The sequence below is a fragment of the Lagenorhynchus albirostris genome, chromosome 19 (genome assembly GCF_949774975.1).
Source record: "Lagenorhynchus albirostris chromosome 19, mLagAlb1.1, whole genome shotgun sequence".
Lineage (NCBI taxonomy): Eukaryota > Metazoa > Chordata > Mammalia > Artiodactyla > Delphinidae > Lagenorhynchus > Lagenorhynchus albirostris.
In genome coordinates, this window is record NC_083113.1 from 16285951 (window position 1) to 16313323 (window position 27373).

Genomic DNA, 27373 nt, shown 5'->3' on the forward strand with positions numbered 1-27373 from the left:
AGCCTTAATCTAGTGCTAACTCGCCTATCTACTGAGGCAATAGCTTTTTGAGTAATCTAACCAGTGCCCTATAAATTATGAGGTTTACCACTCTTGCTGATGGGGACACAAACTATTCCTGGCTCTGTGTGAGCTCCAAGGATTACCTGTGCTCTTAAGCATTTCTTTTGCTGGCCTCAGGTGGTTTCCTTGATCCCATGCACTGATGAGAACTTGGCTCAATACTCTGCCCTGCAGACTCTAGCCATCACTGCCTCCCTGGACTCTCAGCTCCATCTTGTCTACTTAGGGAGATTACAAAGCGCCCCTTGTATTCCCCCTCACAGTGCTGAGGTGTGGAAATGCTCTCTAGGCAGTAGGTTGGGTCAAATGTGTGGATCACATTTGTTCATACTTTCTTAGGCATTACCATTGTGTTGCCTGGTGTCCAATGTCTGAAAACCTTTATTTCTCATATTTTATCTAGTGTTTTGTTATTTTAGGCAGGAAGGTAAATCCTGCCTCTATTATTCCCATTTTGACTGGAAACAGAGTATTAAACAAATAAATTCTGTTCTTAAGAATTGAAAGAAGAAAAAAAAAAAGAATTGCAAGAGGACTACAGAGTTTCCATATGCCCTTCTCCCAGTTTGCCTAATACTAACATTTTACACTACTGTATTATAATGATCAAAACCAGGACATTAACATTGGGAACAATACTATCATCAAATGACAGGTTTGATTGAATTTCATCGTTTTCTCTGCTAATGTTCCAAAAATTGAATCCACAATCCAGCATTGTATTTAGTTCCCTTGCCTTTTATGACCTAGAAAAGTTATGAACTTCTGGAGTATTGGGCAAGTTATTTTACAAAAGGGTATTCATTTTGGGTCTGCCTGCAGTTCCTTCATTATTAGAACATAGTTACGCATGTTTTGGTGAGAATACTACCCAAGTGTTTGCCCTTCTTAGTGCATCACCTTGATGCCAGTGTCTCACTGTTGGTGATTATTCGGTTAAAGGAGTGTGTGCAATGTTTTATCTTTGTAATTAAATACTTGGGAGAGATACTTTGAAACAATTCTAATATCCTATTTTTTCCTTATACTTTCACCTTCAACTCTTACCATCCATCAATGGATTTTGTATATAATTACCACTATTATTATGGTGATTTCCTATTTCCCTCATTCCCTTTACATTTATTAATTAGAATTCTTTACCATTAAATTGAACAGAATCCTTTCCTTGCAGTAGCTAATTTTATGGTTCAGGACAGCAATAAACAGGATAGGTCTGGAACATCCCCTTGTATTTGGGGAAAGAACCCAAAGCTTCCAAGTAGGCTAGGGAAAATGTGGAAAGGATAAAGGAACAAATGAAAATGGAAAGGAATAAATTTTATCAATTTGAGCACCAAGAAAAAGTACCAGAAAAAGTACCAAATGTTACATTTTGGTTTATCAGATTAGCAGTCTGTGAAATGACAGGAGTTCATAACAAAATTCAAAGAAAAATGTTAATGTAATGTGACCAAAATATTAATGAATGTGAACAAAATGTAGCTGTAATTACAAATAAGGGAGACAATAAGGATGTGTTGTATTTTTTTTTCATTTATTCATTAATGATTCAAAAAATAAGTGTCAAGCCACATGGTTACTTTATTTCTGTCATTAATTTTAAGTCCGTATATAAGGTTTGGATAGCTCATTGTTTTAGTTCGAGCAAGCAAAAAATATTAAAAACACACAAAGAAGAGTAGGGCAAGTAGCTCTGGAGTACTGTGCAAGAAGAGGGAAATTAATCAGCATTGATGGTAACTCAGAATAACCAGGTAGAGAAGGATATAAGAGCAAATCAGCAGTGTGGTCACATGACAGCTCAGTAAATAGAGTGAGCTATTAATAACATTAATAATTATAAAACAATTGAACTATTTCAAAGATATGAAATAGCAAGTATCCTAATAAGGTTAACAACAGAGACCCATTCTTTTACTCTGTAGGACATGAATGATCTATCAGTTACATACTTTTAATAACTGCTAACTTAAGTAAATTACTAATAAGGAATATTTAAAGAAAACATAGCTCAGTATACCCAATGAGAAAACCTTACTTACTACTGCTGATCATGCAAAACTGGGCAAGATACCAATCTCAAAAATTAAAATCTAATGAATGACAGTGATGTAAATGTATGTAAATATAACAGGTAAATTTTCTTATAAAAATCAATAACCAGTGGCTTTTGATCACTTTGATTATATAACAAGGTCAACTGTCATAAGAAAGAGGTGATGAGTAGCTAAGATTTGCAACCTTATTAACTGTCTCATTTTTTTGTTGTTGTCTTTTCGTTTTTCCTGAGTCAGGGGAGATTGCTAAAATCAAAGGTCTACTGATTTTCCAACTGCCAAAACACAGTAAGACAATACTGAACGGAATAAAAAGGAAAAGTATAAATAGATACAAAACCCAATTGAAGCCATGGTAAATAGCAGCGTTGTAAACCCTCTTGATTTTAGTGACCAGTTTATAATCATTGCAATAGCTGTAGATTTTCTCCTACTTTTAAAGCTGCCTAACAAATTTAAGAGACGTAAGATTGGGTTAGAATATTTTATGAAATATTTTAAATGCTCATTTCATTTGGATGCCTACTGGTACTGCCTAGAGGTGAAAAGACTCCTTAAAGGAATTGTGTTGCAAAAGGTATTTAGGGAAATCTGTTGTGTCAAAACAAAATAGAAATTCAGAAAGAATTCAAACATTTGATGACAATGGAAAAGTTAAAACATCTACCATTAAAACAAAATCAAGAGAAAACAAAACAAATCTACACAAACACCTTGCAGGACCACAAAACTTTAAAACCACATAGTGTCTGGGGGTTCTAACTCCCTGGAGAAGATAAGTATGCCATATAAAACAGGCAAAAAATTAGAATGCAAAAGATATATTTGAGCAATATTACAAATTACTAAGCCAAAAACAATAAATAGCCAAAAACACAAACACCAAAAGTAACTGTAAGCAAAACATCCCTGGACAAGAAACTCATATGAGGGCTCCCCTGGTGGCACAGTGGTTGAGAGTCCGCCTGCTGATGCAAGGGACACGGGTTTGTGCCCCGGTCCGGGAGGATCCCACATGCTGTGGAGCGGCTGGGCCCGTGAGCCACGGCCACTGAGCCTGTGCATCCAGAGCCTGTGCTCCACAAAAGGAGAGGCCACAACAGTGAGAGGCCCGCGTACCTCAAAAAAAAAAAAAACTCATATGAAAATAACTCAAATAATTAATAATTAGGGAAATACATTTCCCATTTAAGAAACGGATTGATAGGCATCATCCTACATAAACGGATATTCAGAATGTTAATTGATATAAAAAGGAGAAATATTTGGTGATATTGAACAAAGCTGAAAGTATATCTCACTTATGAATGAATAATTCTAGTTCTAGAGTGGCCATAAAGTCTGGAAACAGATTTAATTGAGGTAGAATCTTTGCGATAACTTCTACTTAAATACACATATTTTTCCAATGAAACTCAGAAACAAATGGACTTTATATATGTCTTTCATTCAAAAATCTTCTCACCAGTACAACTTGTTCAATGTCAAGTAAGTTGCCTGCCCACTCTAAAGGCATTCCCACATTCCTTACATTCATAGGGTTTCTTACTATTATGAATTCTCTGATGTTTTGTAAAGGATGAACTATGTCTAAAGGCCTTCCCACATGCCTTGCATTCGTAAGGTTTCTCTCCAGTATGAATTCTCTGATGTTCAGTAAGGGCCGAACTGTGTCTAAAGGCCTTCCCACATACCTTACATTCATAAGGTTTCTCACCACTATGAATTCTCTGATGTTGAATAAGGGCTGAAGTAAGTCTAAAGAACTTTCCACACACTTTACATTCATAAGGTTTCTGACCACTGTGAATTCTCTGATGTCGAGTAAGTTCACTGCCTACTCCAAAAGCTTTCCCACATTCCTTACATTTATATGGTTTCTCACCAGTATGAATTCTCTGATGTCTAGTCAGGGATGAACTGTTTCTAAAGACCTTTCCACATGCTTTGCATTCATAGGGTTTCTTACCACTATGAATTCTCTGATGTCGAGCAAGTTCTCGACAGACTCCAAAAGTCTTCCCACATTCTTTACATGCATAAGGTTTCTCACCAGTATGAATTCTCTGATGTTCAATAAGCTGTGAACGAATTCTAAAGACCTTCTCACATTGTATACATTTGTATGGCTTCTCACCAGTATGAATTCTCTGATGTTCAGTTAGTTGTGAATGAAATCTAAAGTCCTTGCCACATTCCATACATTTGTAAGGTTTCTCATCAGTATGGATTTTCTGATGTCTAGTAAGTTGTGCATGCACTCTAAACGATTTCCTACAGAAAGTGCATTCATAGGGTTTCTCACCATCATGAATTCTTTGAAGTGCAGTGATTTTTTCAATTCTTCTAAAAGTCCTTCCATATTGCTTACATTTATAGCACTTCTGATCATCACAGTGTACACTATGGTCTTCACAAAAACTAAATGCATTCCCACATTCCATACATTTACAAGGTTTCACACCAGTATGAATATTCAGTTGTAGGGTATGTGGGTCATCTACTCCAAAGGTTTTCCAATATCTACTACGTTCAGAGGTTTTCTCAGTATATATTTTCTCATATTCATCGAAGTTTAAGTCACAACTAAGGACCTTCCCATATTCCTTACAGGGCTTCTCACTATCATGAATTCTCTGATGTAATGTAAGAGATTTATGATTTTTGTAATTGGGTACTTTTTCAGAGATGATTTTCATTTGACTGAAATATCCCACTTCAGGTCTTTGCACTTCAGTCTTCCTTTTGCTTTGCCAATCATTTCTGACAATGGAGTTCTCAAGGCCAACTAATTTACTACTTTCTATTACTTCCCACTGAGAATGATTTTTTTCAATAATGTCCTTCTCTGTAGATAAAGTCTTTTTGTCACACTTGGATTCCAAGTCTGAAAGAAAGGGAAAAAAACAATTTCTTTTTTCATGTGTAACAAAAATAAAATAGTTATAAAATGCACAGGAAAAAAACTGAAAATAATTCACAGTAAAAGTGAATGATTAAAATACTGTTATGAAGTTTGAGGAAAGGTAAAGAGAACTCAGAGAATGATAAGAGTATAACATAAGGTTGTGAGGTTTGTGCTAAGAGAAATGGATTAAGTCAGTGGGTCTGAAATTTTGGTGTTGATCATCACCTAGTAAGCTTGTCAAGTACTGATATTCATGAACTAATCCAGATAAACTGAATCAACACCTATAAATGTGGAATTTAGTCATCAGTATCTTGTAGAGATACTGCAAATACAGATCAAAATTTGATTATTGATACATACTAACAATTTTCTGATACTTTTCTTCTTTTACAATATAATCCCAATACTTTATCATCGATAACAGGGTGCTGCTTGTAAAACAACATTTTAATCCATTATCCCCTTTCACCTAATCATTTTCACCTTCTGCATCAAACCACATTTCCTATCATTTAGAGATACCCACAAGATATTTCATTTCTCAGAAATGGAATCCTTATATACTACTTCCTTTTCATTGTCTGGGTCTAAAAGTTACTACCCTCTGAAATTATGTACTAGCTGACTCTAAGTAAGTTCATATCTATGTCTCTATTCCAATATCTAGTTCCTTGCCCTCATACCCATTTTTCCAATTGTGTAATCTGTAATTTTCTCTGTTATCATACTATTTCCTTATTAAACTCCAAAAGGACAAATAAAGTCATTCTATGTGCCACTGAATAGCAAGCCCCAAGGTCAAAGTAATTTATAATTACAGGAAAAGCAAATCACTGGTTGAAAGCAATGTGAGAATAAAAGCCAATATTACAAAAAGAAGTCACTGGAGAACACAATTACCAGAATAATTATATAACTATAAGAATCTCCATGCCTTTAAAACCTCACACTACACTACAGTGATTTTATATATATAAATTTATGTACATGAAAATTATAATATAGTAAGATACATTCATATATATAATAGTGTTTATAAATGATTATTTTCCAATTGCCTCTCCACCTACGCATACTGTCTCCATCACTGCTGTTAATTTCCTCCTATGCAAAACCATGAGTTTCTTCATCCCAATAAAGATGGTGTTTTATTTACCTCTCTTCAGTAACATTTTCACTATTATTCATCTATCCTCCTGAAATCCTAGTCTACATTTAAATGTTTTCCTTCATGCTCTTTCCCAGGTATTCCTTTCCATTTTCTTATTCTCAAAGCTAACCACTGCTATACTGCCTAAAATAGTATCAGAATGTTTTAGATATTATAATAGGTATTTCCCATATTGTAAAGCTTATGCAATTCTGAGTAAACCTGCGGCTGAAAAGGAGAATTTGGTAACAGAATGATATGTAAAATGTGGTGGAGGTGGGCAAGAGTGTAAGGCACTTTGTAACAAAAGATCTCTTGGACCTAGCTGGAGATTGGCAATCAGATGAGGGAACAACCTAAGGAAAATCCAAAGTGACTGATATACATTGCATGATAAAAGGCAAAAATAATTTCTTGTGACTGAATTATGTATAATTAAGGTGAAATAATGCAAACACCATTATTTGACTGAAACAATAAAATCATAAATGAATGCCAATATCAGTAAATTAAAAGTACTTCCACTTAGAAATGAAGACACTTTCTATCAAATAACTGTTTAGTTATTGTGGAAATGTAACTGAAATTACAAAACTTTCAGGGAATGGTGGCGTTGAAAATATCGCACATTAAAAATCTATGAAACTCAATATTAGTCACATAGAAAGTAAGAATTTAGACACTTATATTGATAAAACTGAAAGAATGAAAACCAACGTATACATTCCATTCAAGAAGACAGAAAAGAACAAAGTGACCTAAAGAAAAGGTGAGAGGAGAATTCAATAAATATAGAGTCAGAATGTGATGAGTTAGAGAACATATAAAGAATATAATCAACAAATATAAAAAGTGAAAGAAATCAAAGATGACATAAACAGATGGAGAAATATACCATGTCCTTGGATTGGAAGAATCAATACTGTGAAAATGACTATACTACCCAAAGCAATCTACAGATTCAATGCAATCCCCATCAAACTCCTAGTGGTATTCCTCACAGAATTAGAACAAAAAATTTTACAATTCGTATGGAAACAGAAAAGACCAAAATAGCCAAAGCAATCTTGAGAACGAAAAACGGAGTTGGAGGAATCAGGCTCCCTGACTTCAAACTATACCACAAAGCTTCAGTAATCAAGACAGTATGGTACTGGCACAAAAACAGAAAAGTAGATCAATGGAACAGGATAGAATGCCCAGAGATAAACCCATGCACATATTGTCATCTAATTTATGAGAAGGGAGGCAAGAACATACAATGGAGAAAGGAGAACCTCTTCAATAAGTGATGCTGGGAAAACTGGACAGCTACATGTAAAAGAATGAAATTAGAACACTCCCTAACACCATACACAAAAATAAACTCCAAATGGATTAAAGACCTAAATGTAAGACCAGACACAATAAAACTCTTAGAGGAAAACATAGGAAAAACACTCTGACACAAACCACAGGAAGATCTTTTTTGACCCACCTCCTAGAGTAATGGAAATAAAAATAAAAATAAACAAATGGAACTTAAAGAAAAAATCCAATTAAAAAATGGATGGAAGGGGCTTCCCTGGTGGCGCAGTGGTTGGGAGTCTGCCTGCCGATGCAGGGGACACAGGTTTGTGCCCCGGTCCAGGAGGATCCCACATGCTGTGGAGCAGCTAGGCCCGTGAGCCATGGCCACTGAGCCTGCGTGTCTGGAGCATTTGCTCTACAGCGGGAGAGGCCACAATGGTGAGAGGCCCGTGTAACGCAAAAAAAAAAAAATGGATGGAAGACCTAAATAGACATTTCACCAAGGAAGACATACAGATGGCCAAGAAGCACATGAAAAGAGGCTCAACATCACTAATTATTAGAGGAATGCGAATCAAAACTACAATGAGGTATCACCTCATGCCAGTCAGAATGGCTATTATCAAACAATCTAGAAACAATAAATGCTGGAAAGGGTTTGGTGAAAAGAGAACCCTCCCGCACTGTTGGTGGGAATGTAAATTGAAACAACCACTATGGAAAACAGTATGGAGGTTCCTTAAAAAACTAAAAATAGAACTACCATATGACCCAGCAATCCCACTACTAGGCATATACCCTGAGAGAAGCATAATTCAAAAAGAGACATGTACCACAATGTTCATTGCAGCACTATTTACAATAGCCAGGACATGGAACCAACCTAAGTGTCCATCGACAAACAAATGGATAAAGAAGGTGTGGCACATATATACAATGGAATATTACTCAACCATAAAAAGAAACGAAATTGAGTTATTTGTAGTGAGGTTGATGGACCTAGAGTCTGTCATACAGAGTGAAGTAAGTCAGAAAGAGAAAAACAAATACCATATTCTAACACATATACATGGAATCTAAAAAAAAAAAAAAAAGGTATTGATGAACCTAGTTGCAGGGCAGGAATAAAAATGCAGACATAGAGAATGGACTTGAGGACATGGGGTGGGAGGGGTAAGCTGGGGCAAAGTGAGAGAGTAGCATCGACATATATACACGACCGAATGTAAAGTAGTTAGCTAGTGGGAAGCAGCAGCATAGCACAGAGAGATCAGCTCTGTGCTTTGCAGTGACCTAGAGGGGTGGGATAGGGAGGATGGGAAGGAGGCTCATGAGGGAGGGGATATAGGGACATATGTATGCATACGGCTGATTCACTTTGGTGTACAACAGAAACTAACACAGTATTGTGAAGCAATTATACTACAATAAAGATCTATTAAAAAAAAAAGTAAATGACAAATGAAAGAACCATCACAGAGGGTATTTTTTAAATGTTATAAGGCTCATATGCCAACCAATTTGAAAATGTTGACTTATGAATTATTTTCTAGGTAAATAAATACTGAAAACCCCAGAAGCCACAAAAGTTGAAAAATGAACAATTTGCTAGAAAGAGATAAAATTGTCAAAGACTTACCTCCCATGAAACAAAAAATCATAAGCATGCCTATTGCCCAGGTTGTGGCAATAAACCAGGTAATGAACCATGGCTCCTAAAATAAAGATCTGAGTCACGACCTGGAGCAGGTAAGGTAGAAGATGTGCCCTTGACTGTTGTGACAGAAGCAAGAATGTTTTATAATATTAATGAACCATAACAAAAAGACACAAATCATCAAAGGAGACCACCATTTTGACAATACAATAATCAAAAGAGGGTAAAAAGTACTTTGTGTACCTAAACATGTTAACTAAACAACTAAAAATTTATAGCTAGAATTAATTTTTTAAAAAGGAACAAAACACATAAAACATGGAAGACCAGAAGAACTCACTTTTAACCAATTCAGGTGTTTGGTCTGGGATAGGGAAGGTATAGGGTGAGCCTGGGAAAGCTTCAGAAAGCAATAGTAAATTCAAAGAATAAAGAATCAAGTCAAAGGTACACAAAAATCCATAAGGAATTAGTATTTATACAGCTAGGCATCAACAAAGACTGTGATGGGCTAAAGTATACTAAACCAATGAAAATCAACAAATCCATAATGATACGTAAATAAGAGGTCAGAAAATTTCAAGTGCACCATTTGAGGTGGCTAATTAGTTACAATCATATAAAGAGTATAATCAAACACTTGCTGCCTTTTCCATTAGATTTCAAGTTTATCAAGTAGCATGAGGGTAACTAATTAAATGTATTAGAAGGAATGGCGGACTTAGTACAACACTGATTTAAATGAAGGTTTTCAATTGTAAAAAGCATTAAGTGAATTGTTGATGAGGAACTGTGTATTCATAGAATACTAAAGTAGGACCAGAGAGATCCCTTTCTGACCATAATATCTGAATTAGTTCCATTATTCTTCATCCCTTTATTTTGCTTACTTTTCTTCATAGCACATATCACTATCCATGATATATTTTCTAATCATTTATTTACCTATTTATTATATATCTCACTTACTAGTATGTTAGTTCCATGACATTAAGATCTGTATTGATCTTTCTTACCATTGTACTTATAGGGCTAACACAATATCTATCTTACTGTACACACTGATTAAGTGTTGATTATATAAATGACCAAGATTTTTTTGTCAGTGAAGACATTTATGTAAGTCTAAATACAAGAGGAACTAGGGGAAATGTTGGTTGAATTGGGGAAGATCTTAATTTGCTTCCCCAAGTATCAGGCTTTTTTCCCATAGGGGTTTAAAGGGAGTTTCCCCAAAACATCACAGGGGCCAACCTCCTCTTGGACAGGCTGGGCTTTTTACTCTGGTGATGGCTTTCCTTGCTTCATCAAGTCCTCACTCACCTAGCCCCGTTTACTTGTCACATTCCTCGTAACCCTCCAGGACAACTTCCCTTCCACTAATAAGGCAGTCAAAACTGGCTTAGAAATGGAACACTCTGTTTACAACAAAGAAATGTAACATAATATATAGAAATATATAAGAACCATAACCAATTCTAAAAATCACTTTTGAGAATTGGTTAAGTTTTTAATAAATGAGGTTGAAATGAAAGACTTCAGAGAAGATAAATATGAGAAGATTGAAAGAACATTCACCTTAGAGTGACCATAGAATTACAAAGTATAAAGAGAGTATAAATTTTCTGACCTCTTATTTATGTATCATTATGGATTTTTTGATTTTCATTGGTTTAGTATACTTTAGCCCATCATAGTTTTTGATTGTTAATGGCTAGCTGTATAAATACTTTACCAGACAGGTAAAGAAATGTCTTCTTTTATTTAAACCCATGCTATCTCTTTGCCTTGAGAGGCAGTATGTTGTAACAGCTAAGAATATCAACTTTGGCGTCAGACTGCTTGGGTAAGAACACCTGCGTCTGACACTAACTAGCTAAGTAACCCTGGAGGGGTAGCCTAAATACTCTTTGTCTTAGCAATCTCTTCAAAGAACAATAATGCAAGTAGTATTTATGCCATAGGGTTGTAGAATTAGATAACTCAGTATATTAAAAGGGCTTAAATCGGGGCCTGGTACAAGGCAAGAACTATGTGAGCTGAGAGGAAAACAAGGAGTTTTCTAAAACATTAAAAGGTCCTTGCTGGAATACTGACTTAACGTTAAATGCAAAGTTTTTTAACCCCATAGCAGGTGTAAGACAACACTTGTGTCAGGCAATGAATATGACTTCTATTTGCCAATGTAGCAATGTAAATTATACAAATTCTTTTAATAATCATAACAACTCAGGACACAGGATCTCAGCTGTTCTCCCAGAAGGTGGGTAAGAAAATAATAAAGAAATTTTAGCAATTCTGGGCTCAAAAAAATATAATAGATATCTCAAAGGATACAGTGTATGTATCCTACAATTCAAATCCAAGGACTTCCCTGGTGGCGCAGTGGTTAAGAATCCACCTACCAATGAAGGAGACATGGGTTCAAGCCCTGGTTTGGGAAGATCCCACATGCCACGGAGCAAATAAACCCATGCGCTGGGGAGAACGAGGGGAAATTGGCAGAAGAGTAAGACGTGGAGATCACCTTCCTCCCCACAGATATACCAGAAATACATCTACATGGGGAACAACTCCTACAGAACTCCTACTGAACGCTGGCAGAAGACCCCAGACCTGCCAAAAGGCAAGAAACTCCCCCCGTACCTGGGTAGGGCAAAAGAAAAAAGAATAAACAGAGACAAAAGGATAGGGACGGGACCTGCACCACTGGGAGGGAGCTGTGAAGGAGGAAAGGTTTCCACACACTAGGAAGCCCCTTCACGGGCGGAGACTGTGGGTGGCAGAGGGGGAAAGCTTTGGAGCTACAGAGGAGAGCAGAGCAACAGGGGTGTGGAGGGCAAAGCAGAGAGATTCCCGCACAGAGGATTGGTGCCAACCGGCACTCACCAGCCCGAGAGGCCTGTCTGCTCACCCGCCGGGATGGGCGGGGCTGGGAGCTGAGGCTTGGGCTTCAGTCGGAGCACAGGGAGAGGACTGGGGTTGGCGGCGTGAACACAGCCTGCAGAGGGTTAGTGCACCATGGCTAGCTGGGAAGGAGTCGGGGGAAAAGTCTGGAGCTGCCGAAGAGGCGAGAAACTTTTTCTTCCCTCTTTGTTTCGTGGTGCGTGAGGTGAGGGGATTAAGAGCGCTGCTTAAAGGTGCTCCAGAGACAGGCGTGAACCACGACTAAAAGCGCGGACCCCAAAGACGCGCATGAGACGCTGAGGCTGCTGCTGCCGCCACCAAGAAGCCTGTGTGCGAGCACAGGTCACTATCCACACTCCCCTTCCGGGGAGCATGTGCAGCCCGCCACTGCCAGGGTCCCGGGATCCAGGGACAACTTCCCCGGGAGAACGAACGGCACGCCTCAGGCTGGTGCAAGTCACGTCGGCTTCTGCCGCTGCAGGCTCACCCCGCACTCCGTACCCCTCCCTCCCCCCGGCCTGAGTGAGCCAGAGCCCCCAAAGCAGCTGCTCCTTTAACCCTGTCCTATCTGAGCGAAGAACAGACGCCCTCCAGCGACCTACACGCAGAGGCGGGGCCAAATCCAAAGCTGAACCCCGGGAGCTGTGCAAACAAAGAAGAGAAAGGGAAATCTCTCCCAGCAGACTCAGAAGCAGCGGATTAAAGCTCCACAATCAACTTGATGTACCTGCATCTGTGGAATATATGAATAGACAACGAATCATCCCAAATTGAGGAGGTGGACTTTGAGAGCAAGATTTATGATTTTTCCCCTTTTCCTCTTTATCCGTGTGGATGAAAGGCTCTTGGTGCTGCAGCCAGGAGTCAGTGCTGTGCCTCTGAGGTGGGAGAGCCAACTTCAGGACACTGGTCCACAAGAGACCTCCCAGCTCCAAATAATATCAAGCAGCGAAAATCTCCCAGAGATCTCCATCTCAACACCAGCACCCAGCTTCACTCAACGACCAGCAAGCTACAGTGCAGGACAACCTATGCCAAACAGCTAGCAACACAGGAACACAACCCCACCCATTAGCAGAGAGGCTGCCTAAAATCATAATAAGTCCACAGACACCCCAAAACACACCACCAGACGTGGACCTGCCCACCAGAAAGACAAGATCCAGCCTCATCCACCAGAACACAGGCACTAGTCCCCTCCACCAGGAAGCCTACACAACCCACTGAACCAACCTTAGCCACTGGGGACAGACAACAAAAACAACGGGAACTACGAACCTGCAGCCTGCAAAAAGGAGACCCCAAACACAGTAAGATAAGCAAAATGAGAAGACAGAAAAACACACAGCAGATGAAGGAGCAAGATAAAAACCCACCAGACCTAACAAATGAAGAGGAAATAGGCAGTCTACCTGAAAAAGAATTCAGAATAATGATAGTAAAGATGATCCAAAATCTCGGATATAGAATGGAGAAAATATAAGAAACGTTTAACAAGGACTTAGAAGAACTAAAGATGAAACAAGCAAGGATGAACAACACAATAAATGAAATTTAAAATACTCTAGAAGGGATCAATAGCAAAATAACTGAGGCAGAAGAATGGATAAGTGACCTGGAAGATAAAATAGTGGAAATAACTACTACAGAGCAGAATAAAGAAAAAAGAGTGAAAAGAACTGAGGACAGTCTCAGAGACCTCTGGGACAACATTAAACGCACCAACATTCGAATTATAGGGGTTCCAGAAGAAGAAGAGAAAAAGAAAGGGACTGAGAAAATATTTGACGAGATTATAGTTGAAAACTTCCCTAATATGGGAAAGGAAATAGTTAATCAAGTCCAGGAAGCACAGAGAGTCCCATACAGGATAAATTCAAGGAGAAATATGCCAAGACACAGAGTAATCAAACTGTCAAAAATTAAATACAAAGAAAACATATTAAAAGCAGCAAGGGATAAACAACAAATAACACACAAGGGAATACCCATAAGCTTAACAGCTGATCTTTCAGCAGAAACTCTGCAAGCCAGAAGGGAGTGGCAGGACATATTTAAAGTGATGAAGGAGAAAAACCTGCAACCAAGATTACTCTACCCAGCAAGGATCTCATTCAGATTTGATGGAGAAATTAAAACCTTTACAGACAAGCAAAAGCTGAGAGAGTTCAGCACCACCAAACCAGCTTTACAACAAATGCTAAAGGAACTTCCCTAGGCAAGAAACACAAGAGAAGGAAAAGACCTACAATAATGAACCCAAAACAATTAAGAAAATGGGAAGAGGAACATACATATTGATAATTACCTTAAATGTAAATGGACTAAATGCTCCCACCAAAAGACACAGACTGGCTGAATGGATACAAAAACAAGACCCATATATATGCTGTCTACAAGAGACCCAGTTCAGACCTAGAGGCACATACAGACTGAAAGTAAGGGGATGAAAAAAGATATTCCATGCAAATGGAAACCAAAAGAAAGCTGGAGTAGCAATTCTCATATGACACAAAATAGACTTTAAAATAAAGTCTATTAGAAGAGACAAAGAAGGACACTACCTAATGATCAAGGGATCGATCCAAGATGAAGATATAACAATTGTAAATATTTATGCACCCAACATAGGAGCACCTCAATACATAAGGCAAATACTAACAGCCATAAAAGGGGAAATTGACAGTAACACATTCATAGTAGGGGACTTTAACACCCCACTTTCCCCAATGGACAGATCATCCAAAATGAAAATAAATAAGGAAACACAAGCTTTAACTGATACATTAAACAAGATGGACTTAATTGATATTTATAGGACACTCCATCCAAAAACAACAGAATACACATTTTTCTCAAGTGCTCATGGAACATTCTCCAGGATAGATCATATCTTGGGTCACAAATCAAGCCTTGGTAAATTTTAGAAAATTGAAATTGTATCAAGTATCTTTTCTGACCACAACACTATGAGACTAGATATCAATTACAGGAAAAGATCTGTAAAAAATACAAACACATGGAGGCTAAACAATACACTACTTAATAACGAAATGATCACTGAAGAAATCAAAGAGGAAATCAAAAAATACCTAGAAACAAATGACAATGGAGACACGACAACCCAAAACCTATGGGATGCAGCCAAAGCAGTTCTAAGAGGGAAGTTTATAGCAGTACAATCCTACCTTAAGAAACAGGAAACATCTCAAATAAACAATCTAACCTTGCACCTAAAACAATTAGGGAAAGAAGAACAAAAAAACACCAAAGTTAGCAGAAGGAAAAAATCAGATCAGAAATAAATGAAAAAGAAATGAAGGAAACGATAGCAAAGATCAATAAAACTAAAAGCTGGTTCTTTGAGAAGACAAACAAAATTGATAAACCACTAGCCAGACTCATCAAGAAAAAAAGGGAGCAGACTCAAATCAACAGATTAGAAATGAAAAAGGAGAAGTAACAACTGACACTGCAGAAATACAAAAGATCATGAGGGATTACTACAAGCAACTCTATGCCAATAAAATGGACAACCTGGAAGAAATGGACAAATTCTTAGAAATGCACAACGTGCCAAGACTGAATCAGGAAGAAATACGAAATATGAACAGACCAATCACAAGCACTGAAATTGAAACTGTGATTAAAAATCTTCCAACAAACAAAAGCCCAGGACCAGATGGCTTCACAGGTGAATTCTATCAAACATTTAGAGAAGAGCTAACACCTATCCTTCTCAAACTCTTCCAAAATATAGCAGAGGGAGGAACACTCCCAAACTCATTCTATGAGGCCACCATCTCCTTGATACCAAAACCAGACAAGGATGTCACAAAGAAAGAAAACTACAGGCCAATATCACTGATGAACATAGATGCAAAAATCCTCAACAAAATACTAGCAAACAGAATCCAACAGCACATTAAAAGGATGATACACCATGATCAAGTGGGGTTTATTCCAGGAATGCAAGGATTCTTCAATATATGCAAATCAATCAATGTGATAAACCATATTAACAAATTGAAGGAGAAAAACCATATGATCATCTCAATAGATGCAGAGAAAGCTTTTGACAAAATTCAACACCCATTTATGATAAAAACCCTGAAGTAAGTAGGCATAGAGGGAACTTTTCTCAACATAATAAAGGCCATATATGACAAACCCACAGCCAACAGCATCCTCAATGGTGAAAAACTGAAACCATTTCCACTAAGATAATGAAAAAGCCAAGGTTGCCCACTCTCACCACTCTTATTCAACATCATTTTGTAAGTTTTAGCCACAGCAATCAGAGAAGAAAAGGAAATAAAAGGAATCCAAATTGGAAAAGGAGAAGTAAAGCTGTCACTGTTTGCAGATGACATGATACTATACATAGAGAATCCTAAAGATGCTACCAGAAAACTACTAGAGCTAATCAATGAATTTGGTAAAGTAGCAGGATACAAAATTAATGCACAGAAATCTCTGGCATTCCTATACACTAATGATGAAAAATCTTAAAGTGAAATCAAGAAATCATTCCCATTTACCACTGCAACGAAAAGAATAAAATACCTAGGAATAAACCTACCTAAGGAGACAAAAGACCTGTATGCAGAAAATTATAAGCCACTGATGAAAGAAATTAAAGATGATACAAATAGATGGAGAGATATACCATGTTCTTAGATTGGAAGAATCAACATTGTGAAAATGACTCTACTACCCAAAGCAATCTACAGATTCAATGCAATCCCTATCAAACTACCACTGGCATTTTTCACAGAACTAGAACAAAAAATTTCACAATTTGTATGGAAACACAAAAGACCCTGCATAGCCAAAACAATCTTGAGAACGAAAAATGGAGCTGGAGGAATCAGGCTCCCTGACTTCAGACTATACTACAAAGCTACAGTAATCAAGAGAGTATGGTACTGGCACAAAAACAGAAAGATAGATGAATGGAACAGGATAGAAAGCCCAGAGATAAACCCATGCACATATGGTCACCTTATCTTTGATAAAGGAGGCAGGAATGTACAGTGGAGAAAGGACAGCATCTTCAATAACTGGTGCTGGGAAAACTGGACAGGTACATGTAAAAGTATGAGATTAGATCACTCCCTAACACCATACACAAAAATAAGCTCAAAATGGATTAAAGACCTAAATGTAAGGCCAGAAACTATCAAACTCTTAGATGAAAACGTAGGCAGAACCCTCTATGACATAAATCACAGCAAGACCCTTTTTTACCCACCTCCTAGAGAAATGGAAATAAAAACAAAAATAAACAAATGGGACCTAATGAAACTGCAAAGCTTTTCCACAGTAAAGGAAACCATAAACAAGACCAAAAGACAACCCTCAGAATGGGAGAAAATATTTGCAAATGAAGCAACTGGCAAAGGATTAATCTCCAAAATTTATAAGCAGCTCATGCAGCTCAATAACAATAAAACAAACAACCCAATCCAAAAATGGGCAGAAGACCTAAATAGACATTTCTCCAAAGAAGAAATACAGACTGCCAACAAACACATGAAAGAATGCTCAACATCATTAATCATTAGAGAAATGCAAATCAAAACTACAATGAGATATCATCTCACACCGGTCAGAATGGCCATCATCAAAAAATCTACAAACAATAAATGCTGGAGATGGTGTGGAGAAAAGGGAACACTCTTGCACTGTTGGTGGAATTGTGAATTGGTACAGCCACTACGGAGAACAGTATGGAGGTGCCTTAAAAAACTAAAAATAGAACTACCATATGACCCAGCAATCCCACTACTGGGCATATACCCTGAGAAAACCATAATTCAAAAAGAGTCATGTACCAAAATGTTCATTGCAGCTCTATTTACAATAGCCCGAGATGGAAACAACCTAAGTGTCCATCATCGGATGAATGGATAAAGAAGATGTGGCACATATATACAATGAAATATTACTGAGCCATAAAAAGAAACGAAATTGAGCTATTTGTAATGAGGTGGATGGACCTAGAGTCTGTCATACAGAGTGAAGTAAGTCAGAAAGAGAAAGACAAATACCGTATGCTAACACATATATATGGAAGTGAAGAAAAAGAAAATATCATGAAGAACCTAGGGGTAAGACAGGAATAAAGACAGAGACCTACTAGAGAATGGACTTGAGGATATGGGGAGGGGGAAGGGTGAGCTGTGACAAAGCGAGAGAGAGGAATGGACATATATACACTACCAAATGTAAGGCAGATAGCTAGTGGAAAGCAGCCGCATAGCACAGGGAGATCAGCTTGGTGCTTTGTGACCACCTAGAGGGGTGGGATAGGGAGGGTAGGAGGGAGGGAGACACAAGAGGGAAGAGATATGGGAACATATGTATGTGTATAACTGATTCACTTTGTTATAAAGCAGAAACTAACACACCATTGTAAAGCAATCATACTAATAAAGATGTAAAAAAAAAAAAAAAACCCGTGTGCCACAACTACTGAGCCTGTGCTCTACAGCCTGCAAGCCACAACTACTGAGCCCTCGTGCCACAACTACTGAAGCCTGCGTGCCTAGAGCCCATGCTCCACAATAAGAGAAGCCACAGCAATGGGAAGCATGCGCACTGCACTGAAAAGTAGTTCCCCACTCAATGCAACTAGAGAAAGCCTACACGCAGCAACAAAGTCCCAACACAGCCAAAAATAAACGAAGGTAGAAATTATAAGAGACTGAGAAGGGACTTCATAGAAATTACATGAAGTTTCTTAAAAGATAGCTTTGAGTTCACTGAATGTCAACTGATATTCTATAGAACATATTCTAAATTATGTAAACAGCTAAATTTACCCAGTGAGACCAAGTTGCTGTAATTTTCCATCATCACGTCCCAGTACAAGTCCCTCTGAGCAGAATCCAGATACTCCCATTCCTCCTGAGAGAAGCTGATGACCACATCCCTGAATGTCAACAATTCCTGAAACAACAAACCACATAAGTAAAATTGAAGGAAACATTTTTGAGTAAAAGATAAGAAATAAAGAATTGAATTAAACTATTTTATATAGAATGGATAAACAATAAGGGACTACTGTATAGCACAGGGAACTATATTCAATATCCTGTAATAAACCATAATGGAAAAGAATATGAAAAAGAATATATATCTATATAACTGAATCACTTTGCTGTACAACAGAAATTAACACAACATTGTAAATCAACTATACTTCAATAATATAAATTTAAAAAAAACGAAAAAGAATTGCAGGAAGGGGTCTAATAGTAAGTACATCGGCCAGGGGTAGAAGCCTATGGTATGGGAAGTAAGGAAATTAATGCTTCCAAACCAGACTATCTACAGGTCTTTAAAGAATCCTTTTGATTCAGAGAAATCTTCCTGCATGCTATGGGATTTCTTAGCTAAGCACGTCTGGAAATAAACAAAATAATCAGTTTACAAATTAAAAGAAATAGTGTATACATGAACGCTGCATGCTACATGCCTGCTGAATGTATTATCAATAATAGTGAATTTCTACATCCTCGTTCCTCTGTAAAGGAAAAATATCTAGCTTAGAAAATGGGATATGAATAATATTTAAAATTTTCTTACCACCCCAAGTTCATCACTGTTAATCACCATTTCACATTATATAAGAATTAAAACTTCTAATGAAAAATTATTTATTAAATGCTTTTTAGTGGCTACAGAGTAGTCTGCTTGGTGGCAATATATCAGCCTTAATTATATTTAGACATATAAGTTGGATAAGATCTCCTCCAATTCTGAAATCTACAGTAATCTATTTATGTCTGACTGAGACTAGTCAACATCAAATCCAGTCTACCTGGAAAAATAGGTCTGTTCAGAAGTACAGACTTTGCCCATATGTCATCAAATGGATCCATTTGCTCTTTTTCTCTACCCAAGAGTACGAAAAAGGCTGGTAAATGCCTCCATCTAGGGATTCCATTTCTACCCTATAGCTGCTCTGAACAAAACACTGAACACACATAGGAATGTTGAACATTATTTGGAGAATAGATAGGCACATAGGAGGTACAGTGTGCTGTTTGACTCCAACTCTCTCTAGAGAGAGTGAAAGTGAAAATGGGGATTTTTATGGGGATGTGGGGTAGGCTGTTAGGGCTCCTTTCTGGGAAGATTCAGACAAATGAAATGTTCACAAAGGAGAGAGAAATAGCAACTTACATGGTCCATGGTTAGAACTGTAAAGAATTGATCAGGGAATTCCACTTCTGGTATGACAGCATGAGGAGCTCCACCGACATGCTCCCCATTGAAACTGGTAAAAATTATATATAAAAACATAGAGCAAATGAAGAAACATTTGTAAATCTACTAAAACTTATTAAGAACTGTGAAAGTCTGCAGTATCTTAATCTAACCTGCACCCTTCCTTGTCCATCCCATCCTAGTGAGAAAAAGATTCCACTGCAAACTAGTACAGCCAAGGACACAAACTTCCTCACCACTCATGCCCTGTTCCCAGTCAGATAACTATCTTCCTGGGAGGAGTAGAACATCAGCATTTCTCATTCTGCCCCCAGCTACCTGTTGCTCAGGCAAATGCAACAAAGGAATGGAGATTTTCTTCTGCCTAGTAGCCACACAAGAATTGTATGTTGTACCATGGGTGTGGCACTGCTGAGAATACTGGGGTTCCAACTGTCTTTGCCTTGGCTCATAGGGCAGGCGTTCCATGCCACGAGAGGCAAGTTGAGACCTAGGACTGCTGCCCAATCCCCTCCAGAGCCCTCTCCAAAGGAACTGCCTTCATTTGCAACAGAGTGTGAAGAAGTTCAAGGGTAAGGACATTCTCAAAAACACTGGAAATTTTGGTGAAAGGCTATTACAAGAAGATTGAAAAATTCATTGGAGTTAAATGCTAAACTGTAGGCTGGCTAGTTTGTCAGAAAGGATCAGAGAAAGATACTTGGGGAGCCCTTCCTATTGTCAGAACAAATCTCAGACACTGACTTTATTTCATTAGTCTGCGAAGCAGTGTAACCCCACAGCATTACTGAAAACAATAGTGCTATCAGTCACAATCAGTGGATCCTAACAGCTTGGTGTGGTCAGGTAAAGAGACACTCGAAGACAGCCCTGTCAAAACCACTGTCATCCAAGGGTAACTGTGGTAATAGCAAAGTCTATACCCCAAGGAGCAACATCGGAGATTTACACTATGGGGGAGATAGATTTCACTTCATTAATCTAGCCAGTCACTAAACAAGAAAGCAAATAACAATAACAGGCCTGGGGAGAAGAAGTAGACAAAAGTACCAGAGTTACAACAACTATCTAAAATATCTACTTTCCACAAACAAGAGACAGGTGAAGAAATAGGAAAATATAACCCATAAACCAAAAACACTAAAGCCAAAACCAAACAGACAACAGAAACTGCCTGTGAGAAAGCAACCAGATTTAACAAAGACTTCAAAGTAGCCATTATAAATATGTTCAATAAACAAAGGAACCCATGCTTAAAGTAAATGAAGGTATGATCACAATGTCATATCAAATAAAGAATCAGTGAAGAGATAGAAGTTATTTAATATCACCAGATGGAAATTCTGGAGTTGAAAAGTATTAACTGAAATGAAAATTTCACTAGAGTAACTCAACTGTAGATGTGAACTGGGCAGAAAAAAAAGTACTAGAAAACTTAAAGATAACGTGATAGAGATCATGCAATCTGAAGAACAAAGGAAGAAAACACAAGGAAGAAAAATGAAAAGAGCATCAGAGAAATGTTGGACACCATTAAGCATACACATGTAATAAGTGTAACAGAAAAGAGGAAAGGTGCATTTTAATATATTCAAATAAATAATGGATGAAAAGTTTCCAGGACTTCTCTGGTGGTCCAGTGGTAAAGAATCTGCCTTCCAATACAGGGGACACGGGTTTGAGCCCTGGTCTGGGAAGATCTCACATGCCGTGGAGCAACTAAGCCCGTATGCCACAACAACTGAGCCTGTGCTCTACAGCCCGCGAGCCACAACTACTGAAGCCCGCATACCTAGAACTCGTGCTCTGCAACAAGAGAAGCCACCGCAATGAGAAGGCTGCGCACTGCAACGAAGAGTAGCCCCTGCTCGCCGCAACTAGAGAAAGCCTGCACGCAGCAACAAAAGACCAAGTGCAGCCAAAAATAAATTAAAAATTTTTTAAAAATCAACTGTATAAAGTAATTCATATATATGTATACACATACATAAATATTATATACATGGGCTTCCCTGGTGGCGCAGTGGTTGAGAGTCCGCCTGCCGATGCAGGGGACACGGATTCGTGCCCCGGTCTGGGAAGATTCCACGTGCCGCGGAGAGGCTGGGCCCATGAGCCATGGCCACTGAGCCTGTACGTCCGGATCCTGTGCTCCGCAGCGGGAGAGGCCACAACAGTGAGAGCCCCGCGTACCGCAAAAAATATATATATATATATTATATACATATATATACACACACATAACAGGTATTATTGGGCCTGCAACATATATAAATGTAGTATGTTCGACAATAATAACACAAAGGAGATAGGTAGAAGAAAAGCTTCATTGGGCAAAGGAAATGAATCCAGATGGTAATCTGAATCCACAGGTTCAAATAAACAGAATGAAAAGTGATAAACAGGATTAATATAACAAAGCTACATATCATCTATAGCTGTTTATGTGCTACAATGGTAGAGTTGAGTAGGTGTGACAGAGACTGTGTAATCCACAAAGCCTAAAATATTTAATATCTGTCCTTTACAGAAAAAAAAAAAACTTGTTAACCCCTACTGTAGAAGTTAATTTATGCATTTTTCACCTTATAACTGTAAACCCCTTGTTGTTGAGTGTAAACTATTTCAGTTACTTTGGGCAACTATTTGACACAATCTACTAAAAAAAACATATATACTGTGACTTAGCAATTCCACTCTTGTGTATATGCCCAACAGAAATTAGTTTTTCCATCCAAAAAGTATGTAAAAGAATTATTTTAGCTGCATTTCTTTATACTGTCCTGAAACTGTTGACAACCCAAACATCCATCAACAGAAGTAGGGAAAAATTAAATGAGATACATTCCTATAGTGGAAGATTACTTAAGAATAAAACTGAACAAACAGCAGATGATTTTCATAAACATGAGGTTGAGCAAAAGAGGGCAGAAAAAAATGTACATAATGGGGGACTTCCCTGGCTGTCCAGTAGTTAAGACTCTGTGCTTCCACTGCAGGGGGTGCAGGTTCGATCCCTAGTTGGGAAACCAAGATCCCACATGCCACACAGCACGGCAAAAAAAAAAAAAAAGTACATAATGTACGATTCTATTTATATGAACTTCCAAATTAGTTAAAACTTATCTATTGTAATAGTGAAAAGAATATTGGTTACCTTTGTTGGGGGTAAAGGCAAGTTGGTAATGACTGGAAGAAAACAGAAGGGAGCATCCTGGAGTGTTGGAAATATGCTATATCTTAGCTGTGTAATGGCTTCATAGATATACATAAATGTTAAAAACAATCCAGTTTTAGAATATGGTTTGTATAGTTTACACTAAGTTACATCTCAGAAAAAAACCAAACCCACAAAGTGGCAGAGCTGAGTTTTGAACTCATATTCCTCTTACTACAAAGCCAGTTCTAACTCTCATTCTTGTCTCTTTAGTTCAGAATTTCTTCTTTATGGATTGAAATCTGAGCATGGGTAGTAGTTCACTGGCAAGTTAGAAACAATCTATAACCTACCAAAATTTACTAAAGCATGAAAGTTATTAAATAAATCCATTCATGTTCATGGATATCTCATGGGCGCAGTAAACAATAACTCAATGGGTCTGGAGTACCCAAACCCTGCTCTTTCCAAAGAAAGGAATGGCCCTTGAACAGCTCCTGGGAGACAACCTCTGAGCCCTTACAATATCCTGCTTGATAAGAGCATATCTGGGCTATGCCAGAGAGATAATTTATGCTATAAATGCGATTTATGGTAAACACCTATTTTTGTTGGCCAGGGGTCCTGGGATGCACTGTATCAATTTGACCTCTGTAGCAGCTAAGCCTAGTCACACAGTTACTCCATGACTGTGTGACTCACTCTCAATAAAGAGTCTGGACATCAAGGCTCAGGTGAGTTTCCCTGACCTACTTCACATGCGTTGTTACAAAATGGTGCTGGCAGAATTTAGTGCTGTCTATATGACTCCACTGGAAGCTCACATCTAGTTTCTCCTGGACTTTTCTCTTTGCTGATCTTAATCTGTATCCTTTGACTGTAATAAACCATGAACACAAGCACAACAGTTTTTTTGGATTTTGTGAGTCCTAGCAAATCGTCAATCTGAGGGTGGTTTTGGTAAACCCTGACAATCCACGGCTTTAGTATATGTTGGTAAAAACCTAACAGCCTTGGGTTTGTCTCCATGACATCTCTCCTCATCAACTTCAAATGCATGTCATCCAATTTCTTTAATGATCATTATCATACCCTACTACAGTTTTAGTCCTATTCGCAGTTTATATTATGTGATCAGTTATAAACAAGTTAAGGGACAGCAACTATGTCTCTTTAATGCTAATATCCACACCAATAACATGAATAAAATTGGCATATTATAGGCATTTAATAAATATTTAATCTGTAAATGCAACTTCTGGAAAATTTTCCTTAAGTAACATAAAAAAGTAGACAAAATTCTATTACAATGACCTACATCAGTGTAGTTTATGATAATTCTAAATATCTATGGATAGACAACAGGTTAAAGTGTGGTGAGCTATATGTTAGCAATATCTATGCAGTATTTAACAATGATAACATTGATTCATATTAAATGTTGGGGGAAAATATTTTGATGAATTACTCATCAAACAATCAGATTTTTAAAATCATTGGAGGTTGTGTACTATCATGATAAAGAACATAAAATCTATCATCCAAAATTCAGTTTGCAAATCTTATCTTTGGCTGTTACTGTGTAATCTTTTACTAAGTTACTTAACTGCCTTAATTTCCTCATCAGTAAAATGGAAATAACAGTATGACCTACCTCAAAGTGTTGCTGTCTGGACCAAATTAAATAAAAGACATAAAGCATTTTCAGTGCCATATAAAAAGCACCTAATGATACCTAATAAAAGCTGTCTGCTAATTTATGAAATGGTAAAGAATATTTCACATCCCTTGTTTCATTATTTTTTAAAAATTCCCTCTATGCTTCACCTTTGTGCTACAGTGAAATTTGAGATTTTCAGGTCTGTTCTTTCCTATAATGTTAACTCATTTCAGAGTCCAGCCTTGAGATTACAATTTTTCCTCAATAATATTTGTCACAAAGATTCTCAAAAATGAAAGGACGTATCTCCTTGACCTCTACACAAAGCTGCAGACATATAACTAGAATCTATCTAATATGTGACAATTTGAGCATAAAAGGCTTAATCTTGTTCCCCTGTCCAACACAGAGTTACATGCATATTTATTTCTGTTTCTATAAAACTGTCCTTTCAAGTGTAATTTGTATAATGAGGTCTTGTATGATACCTGGATTTCCCAGATCATTCCTATGTCCTCTGAAAGAAACCACCACTTCTTAAAAAACCATGAATCTCTGATCAGCAGTCTTGATTCATGATTTGTTCTCCTGGTAATTGTTTATTTGATATCTATGTAATCTCCAAAGCTTTGAAAAGTTAGATATGTCAAATCACATGGTGACCACTGGCACTCTCTACTTATGCCTACATGCCTAGAAGTGTGATAAAACTGTGACTTTGTCTCACTTATGTAGCAAATTTATGTAATTCTTTTTGCAGAAACAAAAGAAGAAATACATACACAGGTTCAAAAATTCTCAACAAAATATTAGCAAACTGAATTCAACAATACATTAAAAGGATCATACACCATGACCAAGTGGGATTTATTCCATGGAGGCAAGAATGGTTCACCATCCCCAAAACAATTAATGTGATACATCATATTAACAAAATGAGGGATAAAACACACATGATCATCTCAATAGATGCATAAAAAGCATCTGACAAAATTACACATCCATTTATGATAAAAATTCTCAGTAAACTGGATATAGAGGGAACATACCTCAGCATAATAAAGGTCATATATAACAAGTCCACAGCAAATATCATACTTAATGGTGAAAAGCTGAAAGCTTTTCCTCCAAGAACAGGAACAAGACAAGGATACCCACTCTTGCCACTTTCATTCAACACAGTATTAGAAGTCTTAGCCAGAGCAATTACATGTTAAAAAAAAAAAAAAGAGAGAACAGAAAAAAGAAATAAAAGACATCTAAATGAGAAAAGAAGCAAAACTGTCACTATTTGCAGATGTAATATTAGATACAAGAAAAGCCTAATGATTCCACCAAAAAACTATTATAAGTAATAAACAAATATAATAAAGTTGCAGGATACAAAATCAATATACAAAAAATCAGTTGTATTTCTATGGACTCATAATGAACACTCAGAAAGAAAAATTATGAGAACAATCCCGTTTACAAGTGCATCAAAAAGAATAAAATACCTAGGAATAAATTGAGCCAAGGAGGTGAAAGACCTGTACACCAAAAAATATAAGACACTGATGAAAGAAAGTGAAGACGAAATAAATAAATGGAAAGGTAATTCCATGTTCATGGATTGGAAGAATGCTACCCAAAACAACCTACAGATTCAGGGTAATCCCTATCAAAATTCCCATCCAATGGCATCTTTCAGAGAAATAGAAAAAAACAATCCTAAAATTTGTATGGAATCACAAAAGGCCCCAAATAGCCAAAGAAATTTTGAGAGAGAAAAATAAAGCTGGAGGCATCATGCTTCCTGATTCCAAATTATATTACAAAGCTATAGTAATTGAACCAATGTGGTATTGGTTTTTTAAAAAAACACACACACAGAGAAAGGAACAGAATAGACAGCCCAGAAATAAACTCAAGTACTTATGGTCAATTTATGACAATGGAGCCAAGAATATACAATGTAGTAAGGACAGTCTCTTCAATAGATAGTGTTGGGAAAATGGACAGCCACATGCAAAAGCATGAAACTAGACCACTATTTTGCACCATACACAAAACTCAAAATGGATTAAAGACTTGAACATAAAACCTGAAAACATAAAACTCCTAGAAGATAATACAGTGGGTAAGCAACTTGATATCCTTCTTGGCAGTGATTTTTTTTTTGGATTTAGCACAAAAAAGCAAAAGCAACAAAAGCAGAAAACAAAACAAAACAAACAAGTGGGACTACATCAAACAAAAAAACCATCAGCAAAATGAAAAGACAACCTTCTAATGGAGAAA

General features: G+C 37.4%; 1 protein-coding gene across 1 annotated transcript; it reads right to left on the reverse strand.

Moving 5' to 3' along the window:
* Positions 1-1629: 1629 nt before the first annotated feature.
* Positions 1630-22897, reverse strand: ZNF529 (zinc finger protein 529). The gene is made up of 4 exons (XM_060132359.1): positions 22264-22897; positions 20232-20325; positions 18866-18992; positions 1630-5010 (listed from the first exon to the last, which is right to left on the reverse strand). Exons 1-4 carry the CDS (start codon positions 22500-22502, stop codon positions 3608-3610), a joined length of 1863 nt encoding a protein of 620 aa, XP_059988342.1. The 5' UTR covers positions 22503-22897; the 3' UTR covers positions 1630-3607.
* Between the last annotated feature and the right edge of the window lie 4476 nt (positions 22898-27373).

Coding starts and splice junctions, on each gene's coding strand:
- ZNF529 (XM_060132359.1), bottom strand. CDS start 22,502: ATGTATATAATATATATATATATATTTTTTGCGGTACGCGGGGCTCTC. Junction 20,326..22,263: donor CCCATGTATATAATATTTAT/GTATGTGTATAC, acceptor AATTTTTACCAG/TTTCAATGGGGAGCATGTCG. Junction 5,011..18,865: donor CAGCAACTTGGTCTCACTGG/GTAAATTTAGCT, acceptor CCTTTCTTTCAG/ACTTGGAATCCAAGTGTGAC.